The sequence below is a fragment of the Sorex araneus genome, chromosome X (genome assembly GCF_027595985.1).
Source record: "Sorex araneus isolate mSorAra2 chromosome X, mSorAra2.pri, whole genome shotgun sequence".
Lineage (NCBI taxonomy): Eukaryota > Metazoa > Chordata > Mammalia > Eulipotyphla > Soricidae > Sorex > Sorex araneus.
This window is the reverse complement of record NC_073313.1, coordinates 212,331,662-212,351,828: the sequence shown is the minus strand read 5'-3', so window position 1 is coordinate 212,351,828 and position 20,167 is coordinate 212,331,662. Positions and strand designations below refer to the sequence as shown.

Sequence of the window (20,167 nt, the reverse complement as noted above, 5' to 3'; positions counted from 1 at the left end):
GCCCGGCGCTGCAGCACCGCGGCTCCGCGGCCAGCGCGCACCCCCGCCCGCCTCCTCCCGAAGAGGGACGCAGGCCGGGAGGGGAAAGGGGGAGGAGGCGGTGGCGACGGCGGCGGCGGCGGCGGCGGCGGCAGGAGCGCGCTTCTCCCGGATCTGCCAAGCCAGGGGGCAAGGACGCTGCTGCTCCGCGTCGTTCTCGCCCCGCGCCGCCTCGCCGTCTCTTCTCGCTATGTCCCAGAGCAGGCATCGCATGGCGGCGGCCCCGCCGCCGGAGCGCGAAGACGGCGAGACGTTCAGGTCGGTGCATGGGCTATCGGGGCCCAACGAGGCAGAGGCCGGTGTGTGGTGGGGGGGAGGTGGGGAAGGAGTCGGGCGGGAGGTATTCTGGACGGAAAGCCCGCGCTCGGCCCCGCCCCCTGGTCTGCGGCCTGGCCCCGCCCCTCCGGCGGCTGGTTCCAGAAGGCGAGTAGCCCGGGCCGCTCACTTCCCGCGCAGCGCTTCCTCCCGGCCTTCCCGTCCCGGAGAGAGCGCCCAGCCTTCTGCCTTCTCCCGCCACCCCGGGGCTGCTTGGGGGTGAGGGGGCGCGGACTGGCTGTGCCCACCCCCCTTTAACCCCCCCTCCTGCTCTGGCCCTGGCCCCGGGGCAGCCTCGACGCCGCTTCCCCTGTGGCGCGTCGTGGATACCCAAAGGGCTTTTGTGAGTCCTTCTGCGTCCCTCCCGGCGCTGGTATGCAAAACACTTTTTTTTTTAACACCCCCCCCCCCTTCTTTTTGTGGACTTGTTTATTTCGCAGTTCGGGCAAGATGATTACAGCTAAGCCAGGGAAAACCCCGATTCAAGTCTTACACGAATATGGCATGAAGACCAAGAACATCCCGGTTTATGAGTGCGAACGGTCCGATGTGCAGATACACGTGCCCACATTCACCTTCAGAGTCACCGTGGGTGACATAACTTGCACAGGTTGGTAAGGACCCGGGCACTCCCCCAGCCAGCGGCGCTGGGCACAGTGCCCCGAGTTTGCTTTTTTCTTTGGAAAAAGCGTCCCTTGAGTATTTGGTATTTTTCTCCTCTCACTTTGGCCATTACCGCTTCTTGCTGAACCTTTCAGCAGAGTAGAGTACACGGGAAGCACTTCTCTGTACCAAGTGTGCAGGATTGGAATACCCCTCCCTGTTTTAGCGGGCTCGAAGTAGGGACAGTGTCTGAACATGGCTTCTGAATGTTTCATCGTTTGCTTTTATTACGATTTGTAAATGCAAGTCCTTCCCTCCTCTTTGTTATTGTGATGTTTGGGGTTTGCACACTGTGCAGTGAGGCTCACACTTGTTTGTGGTGCATGCTGGGGATGGAACCCCTGACTGTTGCTCTCTCAAGCATTCCAGCATTCCTCCGTTTGGAGGTATCAGGGACCCATTTCTTGTGAGTTAACCTGGCACTCCGCTAGGTGGGGAGTTACTAGGTATTGAGCTCACAGCCTCAAACATGTCATTGAACACCTTCCCCACGCTGGTAATTTTTTTTTTAAGGAGCTGCAGACAACTGATGAACAAGTTATAAGATGAATGATACCTTTAAGTTTTTGTGGTTTTAAGTAGAGAAAAGGTGCCACTTTTAACATAGACAGCTATGAAGAGTAGGCTCTTGAAACTGAGATGATTCACCCTTGGCAACTTCTTCAGATAATCTTCCTGATTTTGTCCTCAGATGTCGAGAGAAGCTCAGATATCTAATTTAGGATTTTCCTAGGTTTCTTCCAAGGACTAGGTAGAAGAGGAAAGGTAATTTGTTAGAACAGTTGAAGATTATCAGTGCTGTCACATTTTATAGTTAATAGCAGATGGCAGTAATTTGGCTCAGGAGACATGACCCCAGAATTTTCTGAGCTTTTTTTTTTTTTTTTGTAGGAATGCCCTAGAGTATTTGAGCTATTGTACCACATTTCAGTCTGCGTCCAGACAAAGTTAAGACAGACTCAACTGTACTATTATAGTCTTGTAGCTTCTTGTTCCTTTTATGAAATTATAGTGGTATTTTATTTAATGTTTTTTATTTAATTTTTTAAATATGTTTTTTGGCTATCCCCAGCTGTGTTCAGGGCTTACTCCTGGCTCTGCTCAGAGATCACTCCTAGGTAGTGTTTAGAGATCTATATGCAGTACCAGGGATTAAGCTAGGGCCAGGCCACTTGCAAGGCAAGCACTTTATCCCCGTGTACTCTTTTTGTCCTTTTGATGCAGGATAGGCACACCTGGCTGTGCTCAGGGCTTAATCCTAGCGCTGTGCTCATTAATCACTCCTTGAAGGTTTGGGGACCATATGGGGTACTGGGGATTGAACCCAGGTCAGTTGCCTGTAGGGCAAGTTCCCTGCCTGTGGTACTATCTCTCTGGATCCTCTGTGCCCCTGCTATTGAAATAACACACCTAGCCCATGTCCCAGTATTTTAATAAGATGTTAGCTCCTTTGTCTTATACAGAAACAGACTTGGAAAGACATTAAGTAATGTTGCTAATGTCACATGGCAGTGGAATTTTACAGTTCAGATACATGATAGTCTGTGAGCTTCAGCTTCAACTTGAACTGAAGTTGCCCATTTATAAAGTTGCCTACTTATTGCTGACTGATGTATTTAGTTTTAAGCATAAGAATATATTTTTAAAATTTTTTTTTTTAAATTTTTGGCTTTTTGGGTCTCACTCAGCAATACTCAGGTGTTGTCCTGGCTGTGCACTCAGGGATTACTCCTGGCAGTGCTCAGGGGACCATATGAGATGCCAGAGATGGAACCCAAGTTGGCCAGGTGCAAGGCAAATGCTCTATCCGCTGTACTATCACTGCAGCCCTCAAGCATAAGAAAATTAAATACTAAATTTAGTTTGGAAGAATGCCTCCCCAACATTAAAAAAATTCAGGTAAACTGAAGCTCCACCATCTGGGTTTCTGGAGGCATCATTTGTTTATGAGCCTGAAATCATGTCCACTGTTTTTGTTGAAGCCACTTTAAATAGTTTTTAAAGCTCTTCTATGTGAGTTAGGTAGATTGTAAGGGCTGGCTGGAGATTTCTTGTGTGAGCATTAGAATCAGCATTGCATTACTGCTTTAGTTTGTCTGTCAATCAAATTCTCAGAGTAAGTAGTAGCCTTTTCTCTCCTTCTGTGTGTTTTACCAGTTGACGTCTGTGGATTGTTGTGTCTCATCTTTTCAACTGTCCTGTCTTGTGCAAGCTTCTCTGCCTCCACAGCTTCCAGTACTGCAGAAGGCTGCTAGTGTAGAATGCTCTATTTTCAGTTCAGGTCTGGCTGCAGAACCCCATCCTTGCTGGACAGCTTTGGTTCTGTGATCCAGTGACACTTGCGTGTCACCAAACTGAATGGGTTTTTTTTCCCTCAAGTACTGTTTCCTAGCTCAGTAAAGGCACCACTACCATTTACTTGTTTGCAGTAGAAATTTGAGTTTTATTTATTTTTTTCCTTTCTGGTTTTGGGGCCACACCTGGCAATGCTCAGGGGTCATTCCTGGCTCTGCACTCAGGAATTACTCCTGGAAGTGCTCAGGGGACCATATAGGATGCCAGAGATTGAACCCGGGCTGCCTGTGTGCAAGGCGAGTGCCCTACTTGCTATACTATCTCTCCAGCACTGAGTTTAATCTTCTTGACTGTCCTCCTGCTGCCTCCATTCCCTAACTTTCCGTCCCCTACCCCCTGCCACCACACACACACATTCTCTCATCCAATCTCACCAGATACTGCTTCCTAAATATCTCATGAATCTGTTTCTCTCATCTTCCTCCAGTGATTGTTCAGGCCATGGTCAAATATGCATGGATTATTGTTGCGATCTTAGTTCTTTCAGTTTCTAGTCTTGGGATGTCCATTTTGCAGATGATAACCAGAGTTAACTTTTTACTATTCCGATCTGTTCATATATTTCCTCTTTCTAGTGTGCGTTCAGAACTGCAATGATAGCTCAAAAGACTGAAGCACATTCTTTGAAACCCAAGTTTGATCTCAGGCCCCGTGTTTTCCTCCCCTGTTCCCCCCACTCCACTTCCTGAGGGTGGCCCTGATGATCCTCAGCACTGCTGGGCCTGAGCACCATCTGATTGCCTTTGAGTCCAACTGATTTAGTTTCTGTGGGGGAACCACCTTAGCCTTTCTATGGAGGCCTCCTTTCCTCCCCACCCATCAGAAAACCAAAATTAAATGTTTGGCTACTCCCCATCACCTCCTGGGTAAACACTAAGTTCTTTTGTTTTTTGTTTGGGGGTCATATCTAGAGATACTCAGGGCTTATTCCTGGCTTTCTGCTCAGGGGACCATACGGGGTGCCAGGGATCGAACCCAGTGCCACTGCTACTGTACTGTAGCCCCAACCCTAAATTATTACCATGACTTACAACTTTGCTTCTCTAGGAATGATCAGCACCACTTTGATCACGTGTGTACTTACTTGATTATAATGTAGGCTAGCAGGCCCTGTGACAGTGCAGCACGTTCCAAATCTAGATAGGAGCGTGCAATTTTTTATATGAGATTTTCAGGCAATTCAGCAATACCGATCCATGTTAAAGTTTGAGAAGAACACATTTAGAAGACTGTTCTACCCTCCCCATCAACCCTGCCCCCCAATTTCTAACCTCTAGTCTTTTGTCTCAGAATTTCTTTCCTCAAGTTCTTAAACCACAACCTCTTGGGGCTCCTGAGAACACTCTGTGCAACCTTGAGCGTTTCATTTCTTCGAGGATGCGATTTGCTTGGCTTTCTAATTCTCCAGCTCTCTTCGCCTTAGTTAGTTAGCATCTATTAATCTTTCAGAGCTACATACAGTTACTTCTTCCTTTGTAAAGCTTTCCAGGATGCTTGCCAAGAGTGGGGGAGCGGCCCTTGCCATGTACCTCCCCAAGCCTGCGCTGAGGCCTGATGTTCCACATACCTCTGAGGGGGCAGTGCTGCTCGATGCTGTGTACTGAGGGCATGGATCTGGCTTGCGTTCTCTGCTGTGTTCATAAAGCCTCTGTCATTGGGGAAAGGGATATGGTTTGTGTGTTCTTTCGACTTGATCACACTTCAAACTTTTTCCATATCTTCTTTGTTTTGGCCACACCAGAGGAATGGAATTAGCATTCTTGTGCCATTTTTGAAAGGCTTTCAACTCCTAGTTGAATTTACCATTTACCAGGTATTTCAACCTGTTGAAATTTAGACATCAATCTCAGTGATTAGCCAGACCTATCCCCTTTCACCAACCCCCCCTTAGCAACTCCATAAAGGCTATGGAAGACACTGTTTCTTCCCTACTTAAATCTTACCAGCTCTGCCCAACTTTCGGTTAGGACTGTGTAGCTAGGTGGGTGAGTGAGGGGCTTAATCTTGTATAGGACAGGCTGTTAGAATCAAATGGACCTATTTTGCTGTCAAATAGTATTGCTGTAAATGGTTCCCTTAAGGGAAACTTCTTACTACAGAAGAGTTTGCTTCTCTCATAGTAAATTAAGAGTAAAACACTAAGTTGCATATTTTTAGAGGTATGTCATCGTCTACTTTATTATCTTATGTAATTAATGTAGAAATAAGAAATTTTGTGTAAGTATGTGTAGAATTAAGTATATAAAATTAAAAACACTTTAACATACTGATTTCACTGCTCTTATAGGGTGTAACTGTAAAGCATATATGTCAACATTATATATACATATGTATACTGTACCACTGCTGTTTGTATTATAAATGCATCAGTATACGCCCTTATTTTGACAGCATATCAAATATTTTTCTTTTGAACTTCATTTCAGGTGAAGGTACAAGTAAGAAGTTAGCGAAACATAGAGCTGCAGAGGCTGCCATAAACATTTTGAAAGCCAGTGCAAGTATTTGGTGAGCTAAGTTTCTTTTTATTCTGCAGCTCAAAAATATCATGACCGAGGTAAGAGTAAAGATTTGAACGCTCACAAAAGTAACAAAATAATTGAATAGTTCTGTTTCCTCATGAAAAATCTGTTACCCTTAAAAATAACTTTATCCGTAAGAAATTTAATCTTGCAATTAACTATTAAATGATTAAACAATTGACTATTCAACTATTAAATGATGGCACTTGTGAATTAAGCTGTTTTTGTTACCACCTGTGGTACAGAAAACTAATTTTTCTGGAAGTAACTCTGTATTAAGATCTTATTTCTACACTGAAGAAACAGATGTAAGATGGATAAAAATCAGCTACAAGTATTCTTTTGGGAATTCTAATGGGAAAGAAGGAAACAAAGAGCTGTGTGTTTTTGCTTATCTGGTCAGTATGGCAGATTCAAGAGGATATTAAGCAGGGTGTTTGTTCTTGACATATCTTTCCAAAATAGACTTGCTTGAATTTTAGCTACTTTCGGAGAGTATTGGTCCGCAGCAGCTCATAAATTTGAATCCTTTGATTTCTAATCAGCATGTCCTGGAACATGGCATACCTTCAAATTATTCCCTTTGCACACACTCAAATGTACTTGGATATATAAAATATATAAAAGTATGTTTGGAATGTTCTCTGCACATAGGCACTTCACTTTTATAGCAAATAAAACTTAACTTTACTATATATTTGTGTTTCTTAACAGATGAGATGGGATTTCTTAACAGATGAGACTACTAAACTGTAATCGGGCCTAATGTGGTCTGCTTTAATATAAAGACTTTCTCACTTACTACAATTCACTGGATAGCTTTCACATTTGTCATTGTGAATAAATATTCATCCTGCTGTGTAAAATCTGACACTCTGACAGCTAAAAACAGAAAAAAATTGGAGACAATTTTACAGTGGGTCGGGTGTTTGCCTTATACACAGAAGATCCCTCTCACCACATGTGGTCACCTGAACCCATTAAAAGTGATCTCTGAGCACCTCTGGGTGTGGCCCCAAAATAAAAACAAACAAAAAAAAGCTAGAAAATAACTTTGTTGTGCTTATACCTAAACTACCTAAACTACATTAATAATTCGTCATTAATAGAAATAGCTTTTAGTTGCCAACATGGCAGTAACCTTGGAATACAGCTTATTTTAAGTTAGTTACCAGATCTCCCAAGTTTTAGAAGGGATTGTTCACATGTTCCCTAATCACAGTCTCCACATGCTGGAACCAGATTTACACAGACCATTTATTTTATTCATGATACACATGATTCTTGAAATAATTTTCCCAGCACTGAGAAGATAGATCAAACAGATACTTTTTCTGTAGTTACCTGGATGGGTAACATTTATAATCTGTATTACCTACATTCGGGGGCTAGAGGACTTAATTACAAGGCTGTTTGCTGTTCTTCTTTTTTGTGTAGTTGTAACAATAATTTGTTTTATTCATATAGATTTGTATTAAAACTTATTATGTAAAGAGTATTACAAAGCTGTCACAGGTAAATAATACATGATCAGTATAGAAGGAATTTACAGACTGAATAGAGTAGTGATAGAGTGATGAATGGATAAATTTTATGTATTTGTAAGAATATCTAATTTATGATAAAATAATTTCCTAGAGGCAGTCAAATCAAATATTATAGTAGTTCGAAGGAAGTAGAAATTTTATTCCACTGATATAAAAAGATTGGTTTCCTAGAGTAGTAGCCTTTGAGATACCCCTTGAATGGTTAGATTAGATTATTCTAGAAGGGTAGAGAGTAAAGGCTTTCCATGTAGAAGAAATAGCAAGAGCAATCAAAGTGAGTTAAATAGAAAACATTGATCAATTATTTAATAATTTGGCAGAAATTATTTAGTAACATTATTGAACATTCAGTTTTGCAGCTCCTGATCCCTTAATGCCTGACCCTTCCAAGCAACCCAAGAACCAGCTTAATCCTATTGGGTCATTACAGGTGAGCACACAGTTTCACTTTGCTGAATGCCTTTATTTACTGAAAAAGGGGACGAGGATGGGAATTCATATTTTGAAGATAAGATTTGTCCAGTAATTTGTTTTCCAAGCTAAGATCATTACATATCACAGCACTAACTTGAAATTATTTTCCAATTTATTTGTTTTGGATTTTTTTCCACATACAGTATCATCTTTTGGTTTGTCACATTCTCATTTGAGATCATCAGGACCTCAGTGCACAAGGGTAGAGTGCTCTGTATTGTAAGAGTATTTCTTACCACTCACGTGACTAAACTCTTTCTGCTTCTGTTGAGACAGAAGGCTTTATAAATTGCCCCAACTGGGTAACCTAATTCAAGAAAAGGGAAGTAATCTGGTTATTTGCTTATTTTTCCACAAATATATATATACAAATATATTCAGCTTTGAATTTCTGCATGCAGATACCCTTTTGGCAGATTATCCATGTGCTCTGTTGGACAGTTCCCCTCCTGACTTTCCTGCTATGAGTTTTTGTGGTCTTCCTTCCCTCCTATCCTCAACCTCGTCAAGCCCTGTTTGCTCCCTCTGCTCAGCTACCCTTGGCAAAATTGTGGCTAACTGGGATCAAGAATGCAGTTCAGTGGTAGTACGTATGCTTCGCATGTAGAAGGCCATGAGTTTGATCCCTAGCACCATTAAAGCAGGGCACAAAAAACAACACAAACAAAAAACCCACAGTGGTTAATTAGCAGTAAGTGTGAAAATGTATATAACTAAAGTTCCTCTATAATTGGGAGTATATGATGAGACTTCTAACTCATCTTTTTGTTGTTGTTGTTGTTTTCTTTTTGTTTTTAATTCACATCTTGTGATGTTCAGGGCTTCTGGCTCTACGCTTAGGGTTTACTTCTGGTGGTACTTGGAGAAATATATGTGGTGCTGTGATCGAACCTGGGTTAGCTGTATGCAAGGCAAGCACCCTAACGTTATTCTTTGATGTTCCCAAAGAGGATGATAGTAATTTGTCTATTTGTACACTTTGATATCAACTTATGGTGGTTTGGTGGAAGAATACCATTCATTAGCAGGAAACTGCATCCATTTTGGTGCTATCTTGCAAGCCCAGTTGGGACTAGGCTTGTAAGATATAAAATGCGGAAATATTTTGGGGAAATAGAGCATTTTTCTCATTTTCCATCATAGAATATCACTATTTTCAAACAAATGGGAATGGAATGAAAATTATGGGAAAATACCATTTGTGTAATCAAACAATTGCCTGATAAAACTTACAGTTAAAACCTTTCAATATCTCAATTTTGTAGGAATTGGCTATTCATCATGGTTGGAGGCTTCCTGAATATACACTTTCCCAGGAGGGAGGACCTGCTCATAAGAGGGAATATACCACAATTTGCAGGCTAGAGTCATATATGGAAACTGGTACTTAGTTCTTTTTACTCTTATACATTTGATGACATTTGAAATTCTTTGATGAAATACTAGAAATTTCTGTTGTGATCTTCTTTCAGATATTCCTATGGGAAAGAATCAATATACTTCTCTTGGCCTCTTATCTTTTCTGTAGTTGAATTTAAGTATAAATATTTGACTTAAGAATCCTTGGGCGATGGGGCTGGAGAGAGAGTTCAGCGGGTAAGGCGCTTCCCTTGCATGCGTTCGACCCACATTTGATCCTTGGCATTTCCGTGTTGTCCCCTGAGCACCTCCAGGAATAATTCCTGAGCGCAGAGCAAGGAGTGACCCCTAAGTATCACTAAGTATGACCCAGAAACTAAAGCAGTGTTATATTAATAGTAGTTCTTGGGAGGAATGGGTGTTCAGGGGCTGGGAATGTAACTTAGTCATAGAGCCCTTGACCTTGCAAGTCTGAAGCCCTGGACTTGATCCCCTGCACCAGCTCTTCCCCCCAAGCTTCTTAATTTGCTGTTTTAAACCATGGGTTGTTAACAATTCTTTGAACAGTTTTAATGCTGTGTTAGTGACTTCTAAAATCTCAAACAAGCTGGAGAGATGACTGAATGGGCTGAGTGTGTGCTTTCGTATGCAGGAGAGCTGGGTTTGATCCCTGGTACCTGCTCTTATCCCTACAAATTAATTCAAATGGAAGAAAAAAGTAATAGTCACTTGAAGTCAGTTTCATCGTTCAGAGAATAGAAAAACTAGAAGAATACATTTGAAGCAAAATGACTAAGTAGACAATTCATGGGGGCTAGAGAGGATATAACAGCAGTTAGGGAGCTTCCTTTGCATGCAGCCCCTCTGTGTTTGATCCCCAGAGGCCCCCCACCCAAACTCTATGAAGAGTGATCTCTGAGCACAGAGCCAGGACTCAATCCCGAGCATAGTCAAATGCCCCCTGGCGTCCCCCTCGCTCCCAAAATATGTATAAGACAGTAAATGGCAAAAATTTGCATTAAGATAAAACAAAATAGAAATAATCCTTTTAAATGATAATATAAATTTCTACTTCATTTTATCAAAATGAAGTAGAAATTATCCTTTTGAGTTCTTAATATTGTAATTTTGTTAAAAATCACAGATAAGAGAAAAATCACTTATTTTGGTTTGGGGGCTACACACAGCACTGCTCAGGACTTACTCCTGGCTGTGCATTCAGAGCTTAGTCCTGGGTGGTTGTGCTGGGGATTGAACCTGGGTTGGTTTCGTGCAAAGCAAATGTCTTACCCCTGTACTATTGCTCCAGCCCTAAAAAAGCACTCACTTAAAAAATTTCTAATAAGAATTCCTATTTCAACATCTCTAGCATGTGTATATCACTTTCAAAGTGTCTCAAGATGGAAGTTTACCTTGACTTGATGTTTGAAATGATGAGCAGCTGTTTACCTTCAGGAGTATTGTGGGCCATTCAGGAAGTGCAGGATCAGACACAGGCAGGACCACGGCTTTCACTCATGATTCTATTCTTGATTGGTGGCAAAGAAGCAAATTAATCTCCCTAGTTCTCAGTTTCGTTTGCTTTTTAAATACATTTTTATTGAGGTAATTTTTTTTTTTTTACAGTTCTTAAATCTCTTTTTTAAAAAAGCATAGAAGTGGCTAGTATTTATGGTGTTTTAACGTGAACATTTCCTATGTCTTTCTTAATCATGTTAAAGAAACAAGCCATATTAGGGCTGGAGAGATTGTACAGCAGGTAACACACCTGCCTTCCGTTGCTGTGTGGTTGATCTGATTCAGTCTTCCCCAACCCCCTATATGGTCCCCTCGAGCCCTGCCAGGAGTGACCCCTGGACACAACCAGGAGTAAGCCCTGAGTGCTGTCAGGTATTGCCCCAAATCCAAAAAATAAATTAAAAATTTAAAAAAAAAGGCAACACTGTGCACCAGGGAATATAGCTCTGCCCTGAGTTCAGCCCTTGGTTCTGCCCACTTAGTGCCCTGGCGTTTGGGACGCCCAGCACCATGAACAGACTCTGAGCTACCGTCTCACAGCAGTAAGAATGGCATAGATGGACAAGTCTGGAAACAACCAGTGCTGACGTGGATGGGGTAAATAGAATCCCATTCACTGTTTGCACTGTCATATCATACTGCCTCTGTGGAAAACAATTTGGAGACTTAGAAAAAAATTAAAATGCGGGCCAAGGAGATAGTTGATGAATTGGAGCATATGGGAGACCCAGGTTCAGTCTCCACAACCAAGTGGTCCCTCAAGCTTTTCCAGGAATTATCACCCAAATTTTTTTTTTATGAACAGCCATCTGATCCAGTGAGATTCCATTCCTTGGCATCTAGCCCCCAGAACAGTAAAACATTCAAAAAAGATATGTGCGCATCTGTATTATTATTGTACATTTTACAGTGGCCAAGATCTGGAAACAACCAGAATGCCAAATGACAGATAAGTAAGTAAAGAAATTATGGTGTGGGGCCAGAATGATAGTATAGTAGGCAGGGCAATCGCCTTGCATGTGGCCAACCCAAGTTTGATCCCTGGGTTCCCCGAGCCTATCAAGTGATCCCTGAGTGCAGAGCCAGGAGTAAGCCCTGAGCACCATTGGATGTGACCCAAAAAACCCAAAAGAAAAAAAAAAATAGTAGTGTGTATATACATAATGGAGTACACTGCTGATTTGGTACAACATAGATAGACCTAGAGAATGTCAAATTAAGAAAAATAATTCAGTGGAGCAATGCTTGATGATACCGCTTATATATGGTATATAAAACAAAGGGAATTACTAGTGGCCAGGGAAAACAGACACTTGTATTCTGACTGCAGAAGTGCAATTCCAAGTAGAGAAATGAGGGGGCAGGGCAGGGCTAGATAGAAGTGACATAAGGACAGTGGTTGAAGATTTTAGGCACCTTGGTGGTGAAAGATGTTAGACCATGGGTCGGCCACATGCAAGGCAGTAGTTTGCATATCAAAAGCATAAACGGGCTGGAGCAATAGCACAGCGGGTAGGGCACTTGCCTTGCACGTGGCTGACCCGGGTTCGAATCCTGAGCACCGCCAGGAGTAATTCCTGAGTGCATGAGCCAGGAGTAATCCCTGTGCATCGCCGGGTGTGACCCAAAAACAAAACAAAACAAAAAAGCATAAATTGACATTATAACTATATTACAAAGATAGAGATTTTACATCTCTCTCTTAGATAAAGCACCTCAGTAGTGTAAAATATTTATGTGGAACTGGAGAGATAGCACAGTGAGATGGAATGTGTGATTTGCACTTTGCCTGAAAAGGTCCTGGGTTTGATCCTTGGTATCATGGAGTCCCACAAGTATGGCCAGAATTTATATGAAACCCCCCAGCCCCACCCCACCATCCCCAGCCTCCAGTAGCCAAGCTGGAGTAGCTCTCAAGCATCTCTGGGTGTAACCCAAATAAGAAAGACCAGAACTAGTAACTATAAAACACAGGAAAGGTGCCAGGGCAGTAAGGGGATGGCATAAAAGTCATGAGATTGTTCTTTAATTAAGTTTAATACTACATGAACTCTTTTTTCTTCTCTGAATCTACCATTTCTTTTTTTTTTTATTTAGGAAAGGGGGCGTCGAAAAAGCAAGCCAAGAGGAATGCTGCTGAGAAATTCCTTGCTAAATTCAGTACTATTTCTCCAGAGAATCACTTTCCTTTAGTGAGTCATAATTGGCCACCTACAATATTAATGTGATTGTGCACTTAAGTTTCTCTTGCTGTAGAAAATTGTTCTTAATTTCATTCTTTTTTTTCCCTTTGCAATTTTGTTAAATTTGGCCACACCCTTCTTTGCTTGGGGATCATTCCTGGTGGGCACGAGGGACCATATGGGGCCCGGGGGATCGGAATCTGGTCAACTGTGTGCAAGTCAAACCCTTTTCCTGCTGTACTATTACTGTGGTCCCTTTTTGATATCCTCATATAGATCTTTAAAAGTTGCAGTTTTTTTTTTTGAGTATCTCCATGTTCAGTTTTATACACCACCCTCCCTTCCCCCCCCCACATCATTTTGGCTGTATCCTAGATGTGAGCCAGAGTGATAGCAGTAAACAGATGGGAACTTTTGGGTGTATTCTGTGTGGGATCTGTACATTTTGTTTGTTTATGGCTTAGGGACCACACCCAGAAGAGCCCAGGGCTTACTCCTTGCTCTGCTCAGGGCTCATTCCTGGCATTATTCATGGGACCATATGTGATTCTGGAGATCAAAGGGGTTGATTGCATACAAGCTGAGTGCCTTAATTCTTTGATAATCTCCGGGTGCTAGAATGGGATCTTAAGATGTTAGACCAGTGATGCCTTCTTTTGCCTTTACATTGCCACTGTATTCCCATCTCATTTATTCATCCATTTGTGTACTTACTCAGCTAACGTGTAGTAAGTTTATTTGGCATGTCAGGCTTAGTATCAGATTCTAGCATACAGTGACTAAGACACTCTTTGCTTCTGAATTTTTATAGCTAGAAAGAGCAATAAATTTACAGACTGGTCCCAAGAGGGTGGTTAGGAACATGGGCAAAGGCATACAGCCAAGACTGCAAGTTTCAGGATGGCTCCTGGAAAGAAGTGTTAAGTGACACCTGTAGAAGAAAAAGGGGCAAAGAATTTTAGGGAGAAGAAAGAGCTTGTGTATGTACCCAGGAGTGAAATGTACACAGTCTAGAATCACCAAATAATTTGGTTTGACTAGGACCTAGACTTACAGGGAAGGAGAGTGTTTCAAATAATGAGGCCAGAAAGGTAAAGAGGGATGATTATGGACAGGACTACTACTAAATTAAGGAGATTGAATTTGATTCTGAGGGTAGTCAAAGTTAATAAAGAATTGTAAACTACGATGGGCAGGATATAATCTTCAGATTAGAAAGGAAGTAATTTGCACTTATGATGAATGGACATTATAATCAAAATCCTACTGAAATTATCTTACAGAAGTCAGATAAGAATTAATGATGGTATAAATTGAGATAGTCATAGTAGAACTGGTAGATTAAAAAATTTAGAAAACTGGGTGTAGGAGAAATAGTGGGTAAAGCATTTGCTTTGCACTTGCCAGCAGGTTTAATCTCCACATATGGTCCCCTGAGCAGCACCAGGAGTGATTCCTGTGTGCAGAGCCAGGAAAAAACCCTGAGCACTGCCAGGCATGACCAGACATGACCCCCAAAACAAAAAATAAATCAGTAAAATTAAAATTTAGAAAACTGAAGGGCTTAGTAATTGAATGTGGGCTTAAGAACAAAAGAAATAGACATTTTTTACTTTGTTGATGGTTGTACAGTTTGATAGTTCTGGGAACACAGCAAATGAGGAGTTGAGGGAGAGCTAATATAAGAGGATGTATAAATAAACATAGATGAGTAGCCAACTGGGCATATTCACTTAGAACTTAAGAGATTGGGCTACACATTTTGCTTGAGATTCTGATAATTACAGATAGGTTTGTCTTGTGGTTCATTATATGAGAACATTATTTGAAAAGTGAGATGTGAGGACTATATCAGTGTCTTTAAGCTTATAAAATAAAGGGTTCATTCTATAGAAAAACTCAATGACTATAAACAAATAATACAGTTTGGGGTCCATACTCTTTGTATGATGCTGGTGACAAACCCAAACCTCAGATGTATAGGAGGCAAATACTTTAACATTAACATTCCTGAAAAAATTTGATTTAATAGAAAAAATTCTTAATGTGAACCGGAGACCGGTATATTGTTACACGTGATATTTTTTTTCTCTTGTGACATGTTTAAAACCATGTACTTGTTGGGGCTGGAGAGATAGTATAGTGGGTAAAGTGCTTACCATACATGTATCCAACCTGGGTTTTATCCCCAGTATTACATACAGTTCCCCCAAACTCCTCTAGGAGTGATCCACAAGTGCAGAACCAGGAGTAAACCCTGAGCACTGCCAGGTGTGTCCCAAACAAACAAAGCAAAAAAGTATGTATGTACTAGTTAACTGTTAGCTAATTAAATTAAAAAGCCAAATGATAACCAGAGAAACATGCTTTATAAGTTATTACTAGAGTGCCTATTAAATACGTTTCATTGCATCATTGTTATAATCCAGTTCTGGTTAAGAGTATTAATCTTCATTTCTGATTTTCAGACAAATGTAGTTGGACATTCTTTAGGATGTACTTGGCATTCCTTGAGGAATTCTCCTGGTGAAAAGATCAACTTACTGAAAAGAAGTCTCCTCAGTATTCCAAATACAGATTACATCCAGCTTCTTAGTGAAATCGCCAAGGAACAAGGTTTTAACATCACATATTTGGATATAGGTATAATTTTATTTTTTGGATTATTCCAAAATGTATTATTTAAGATATGTTTTAAGAAACAGTTCGGGTAGATAGTGCAACAGGTAATACTTTTGCCTTACAACCAACCCAGGCTTAATCCCTGGCATCATATTTATCATATTTAGTTCCCCAAACTCTGCCAGGAGAGACCCCTGAGCTCAAAGCTAGGAGTAAACCCTGAGCACAGTTGGGTATGGCCAATAAAAAATATATATACACTTAAGAAATAAATGGTTCTGATTAAATTTATTTTTTGGTCAAGGATTCGAGAGTGATGTAATTAGCAGAACAGGTATACATTATTCATATGTCTCATTTTTATAATCATAGCTAACATCTATATAGTTAAATAAAATAATAGCTAAGATGTATAGTTTCATTATGTACTCAGTACTGTTTATTATGTGACACATAACATATGTGACTTACTGACATACTGGTATCTCTCATTAATCTTGTGAAGGTAGATTTATTATCCTTATAATACATGTAAACAATAAGGCAGAAACAAGTGAGGAAACTTGGTTAGAGAAATAATTAGTAGCATCAGTGGATAGCTTTCATGGCAGCTTGAGTGGTGAAAAGGTAGCCACTTCTCTAGAGTAATTTCCAGTTGGGTGGGGTCCAAACCCTTCACTTTGTATCTGTGTGCCAATTCTGGGAGAAAAATGGTGACACATCAGTTGGCCATTTTACCCCATCTCAGTTACCAATATTTTCTCTAGTCTTTAATCATTAAAACAGACAACTGCTGGGCCCTGGGTCGGGAGTTTGCCTTGCATATGGCTGACCCAGGCATCCCAGATGGTCCCCTGAGTCCACAAGGAATAATTCCTGAGTGCAGAGCCAGGAGTAATCCCTGACACATTATTGGGTGTGACCCCAAACCAAAAACAGAACAACCCCCCCCAAAGAAAAAAAAATAGACAACAAAAATAGATTGGAAAGCTAGTTTTAGGGTTTTTAAAACATTGATTTATTAATCTGTGTGTGTGTGTGTGTGTGTGTGTGTGTGTGTGTGTGTGTGTGTCTGTGTTTGATGAATCGGATCAAGTACAGCATTGTAGTATCTTAGAATGATGCTGAACATTAGAACTTAGTGTCAACAGAGATGATCAGAAAAGGCAACTAATGGGAGACCATTAATCAAAGAGATATTTATAAGTGTCTATACCATTATTGGGCGTGTGACACAGACATGATTAACCATGTCATGATATGGGCTTGAATGTTTTGAATCTAGAAATTTAAGACGGTACTTTTTAGATTATGAACTAATGATGCATCTTAAAAGGTTCTTTCTAACTTTAAGAATTAAGGAGTTCTTGGGCTGGAGAGATAGTTCAAGAGGCTGGAGCTCATATCTAACATGTCCACTGATGTCCACTGGCACTCCTGGGAAGGCCCCTCCACCATCCACGAGGGGTCAAAAACAGTTGTTTCTTACATCTAGAATATCCATTTAAAAACCACAGTGTTTCAGGTAACTTCTCTGCAGCTAACTTCAAAATAACCTAGATTTTCTCCAAAGAAGATGCAAATGGCCAACACTTGAAAAGATATTCAGTGTTACAGTCATCAAGGAAATATAGAAGAAAACCACAGGGAGGTATCAGTCCATACTAAGATTGCTATGGTGAAGAAAATAAAAGTGACAAATGTTGGCCAGGATTAGACAAAGTGTAGCTTTTATGCATTGCTGGTAGAAAGGTAAAATGGTTCTAGCTGTTGTGGAAAACAGTTTTACAGTTTCTCAAATGAGTTACTTTATGACCAGACAACTTTACTCCTAGGTATTTGTGAAACAGAAAGGGAAACTAGCATGCACTCCCTCTGCACACCGTTCACAGCATTACTTATATATAATAGGTGTATATATATCCCAAATGTTTACTATTGATGAGTGAATAAATCACTTGTATACAGATCGATAAAATAATTCAGCAATGTGAAGAAATTTAGTTTCTATACATGCTACAACTGGATAGTGATGGACCACAACTAATCAAGGGGGTGGTGTTGCTAGTGGACTGAAAAAAATGTCACTAGACAGAGATGATGGTTTTACAATATAGTAAATGTCTTTAATGCCACTGAATAGCTCACTTTAAAGTTCAAAGTGGTTATGTGAACTTTATGTCGGTTGAAAACATAAAAATAAAGCCTTAGATGTTAGAATCAAAGTCCCCTTCACATGTTGATTTTAATTTAAACATTAAATTCATCGTGTTGAGAAATTTTCTGTTATATTAACTTCAACTGAAGTAATCAAAAAAATTAAAACACATAACTCAAAACTCAAGCCTGGGAGGTGTTTCCGGGGTCAGAAGTGCATGTCTCAGATGCACAGAGACTTGAGCTTGGTCCACAGCCCCACAGGGATGATTGCCAGCGCCTGTAGGTTCGGCAGTGCTGCATTGCCAGGCCCAAGCATTTGACTGTCTGGCCCAGTTGGCAGGCAATGCTGGGAGTAGACCCTATGTCTCCTGAGCATTGCGGGAAAAGTCTAAAATAAAGAAATTGTAAGCTATCTCTTTCTGTTTCTTCCCCTGTTCCATTCAACTATCTTTAGAAAGAGTCTGAAATTAGTCATGAACAACTATAATTCAGGGTAACTCAATTAACAAAAAAAAAAGTGATTCATCAGTTGACGAGAAGAACATTTGTTTCCTGGATTTAGCTATTGTTGTTTAAGCCACCCTCGCCCATATCCAAGATGGATCTAGACTCTTTGTAGCCTCACTACCAAAAAAGTATGAAGACACAAGGGTGCTTTTGTCTTGAATGTGTTTCCTGGTTCCTGGGTCTACTGAAAATAACCCTAGATTTCAGAATGGAAACACAGTCTCCTCTGCCCTCCAGAAGGTAATTTTGTTCCCTTTTCAAAAAGTGCCATGATTCAGTAATTTGCAGACATTATTCAACTATGTTAAAATTGCCGTGGGAGTTTTTTCTAAAAATGTACAGACCTGGCCCTGGCACTCCCAACCCTGCTCTGCTGATTGAACAGGCTAGCTTTTCAACCCTTTTACACCTGTGGACTGGCATGGTCCTAGCAGTTGAAAACCACTGGGCTAGAAGGAGGTCTATCAACATGTAGTTCTCGAATGTTCCCTCTGGTGATTATGAAGCACAGCTGTGTTGGAGACTGACCCCAGTGGAGCAATTGTGTTTTGGTCACTATTCATACAAGAACAACAAAGACGGTAAGTAGAAGCACCAGTATATCATGAATGCTTGCAGGAAAAGACAGTAATAAAGTCTGTATGGTTTTTTACAAAGAATCTGCTTGTTCATACACCTGGCATTAACCTTCATGTTTGAATATGTCCTTACAGAAGAACTGAGTGCCAACGGACAGTATCAGTGTCTCGCTGAACTATCCACCAGTCCCATCACAGTCTGTCATGGCTCGGGGATCTCCTGTGGCAATGCACAGAGTGATGCAGCTCACAATGCTTTGCAATATTTAAAGATAATAGCAGAGAGAAAGTAATTGGGGAGCGACATGGAAAACCTGTCAGTAGCCTGTAGCAAGCTCCCCTTTTGGCTCTTCTCCAGAAAAACACTACATGTTTCCATCTGTATATTGTTGCTAAGTCTCTTTGTAGAGTTCATCCACACACCACATTGGAATTATCGCATAGTGGTTGTTAAGCTTTTAATTTATATAAAAAAAAATGGCTCAACTTTGTACTGGTATACTGTATTTATAAACTTTGTACCACAGAGTGTAGCAGCCATTCTACAATGCCATGTACATAGAAGAAAGAAACTGCATGTTCAGTGTTGATGATGAAGATGATGAAGAAATAAAGCCTGATGCTAGCAAAAGTCTTACTGGTGCTTACCCTCTCTTTGCAAGGTTTTGTAAAAAGGAATTCTAAGAAATCATTACTAAGGAGAACATTGATGAACTTTTCTTGAACGTTATTGTTAAATTTCAGAGGTCATGATTGTTGTGCTGTGTATTCCAGTCCATGTAATAAAAGCTGTTGTTGTAAAGGGCTCTGCTCATTTTATTATGTAATGGCTGTTGACTTGACCGGGGCCCCTTTCTTCATAGTTGTTCACCAGGAGACCCATGTGTATGGTGTGCAGGGATTACATTTTTACTGAGGCTGCGCCTGCTCACACTGACAGACTTTCAGGGAGTAGGTAGCACTGTGGTGTGTTCTCGGCAGCATTTTGATCATTCCTTTGTCAGACATAAGGAATCTAGACTAGGTCATGCCATTTGTGGCAGAGAAAAACACCTTTCAACAAGCAACTCCTAATGTACTAAGCCAGGAGGTGCTGGTGAATAATAGTTCATTGGTTTAGAACACTTATCTGGCAAGCATATGGTGGGAAGTTGAAATCCCAGTGTCCCCACATGTACCGAGTGTAATCTTGGCAGGTATAGTTTGAGCTTGGCAGGGTCCCTGGCACTGCAGGCATTTCCTGGCCTCACAACAGCATGATGTTCAGCTGGCTAAAGGGATAAGAACCCTTGCTCTGCTTTAATTAAAAGGTGCATGTGCACGAT

At 41.0% G+C, this 20,167-nt stretch overlaps 1 protein-coding gene across 1 annotated transcript; it reads left to right on the top strand.

Moving 5' to 3' along the window:
• Positions 1 to 2: 2 nt before the first annotated feature.
• Positions 3 to 19,441, top strand: PRKRA (protein activator of interferon induced protein kinase EIF2AK2). Its single transcript, XM_004601195.2, has 8 exons — positions 3 to 297; positions 795 to 964; positions 5,799 to 5,880; positions 7,793 to 7,871; positions 9,181 to 9,298; positions 12,890 to 12,984; positions 15,444 to 15,618; positions 18,978 to 19,441. Exons 1-8 carry the CDS (start codon positions 230 to 232, stop codon positions 19,133 to 19,135), a joined length of 945 nt encoding a protein of 314 aa, XP_004601252.1. The 5' UTR covers positions 3 to 229; the 3' UTR covers positions 19,136 to 19,441.
• The last annotated feature ends 726 nt before the right edge of the window (positions 19,442 to 20,167 follow it).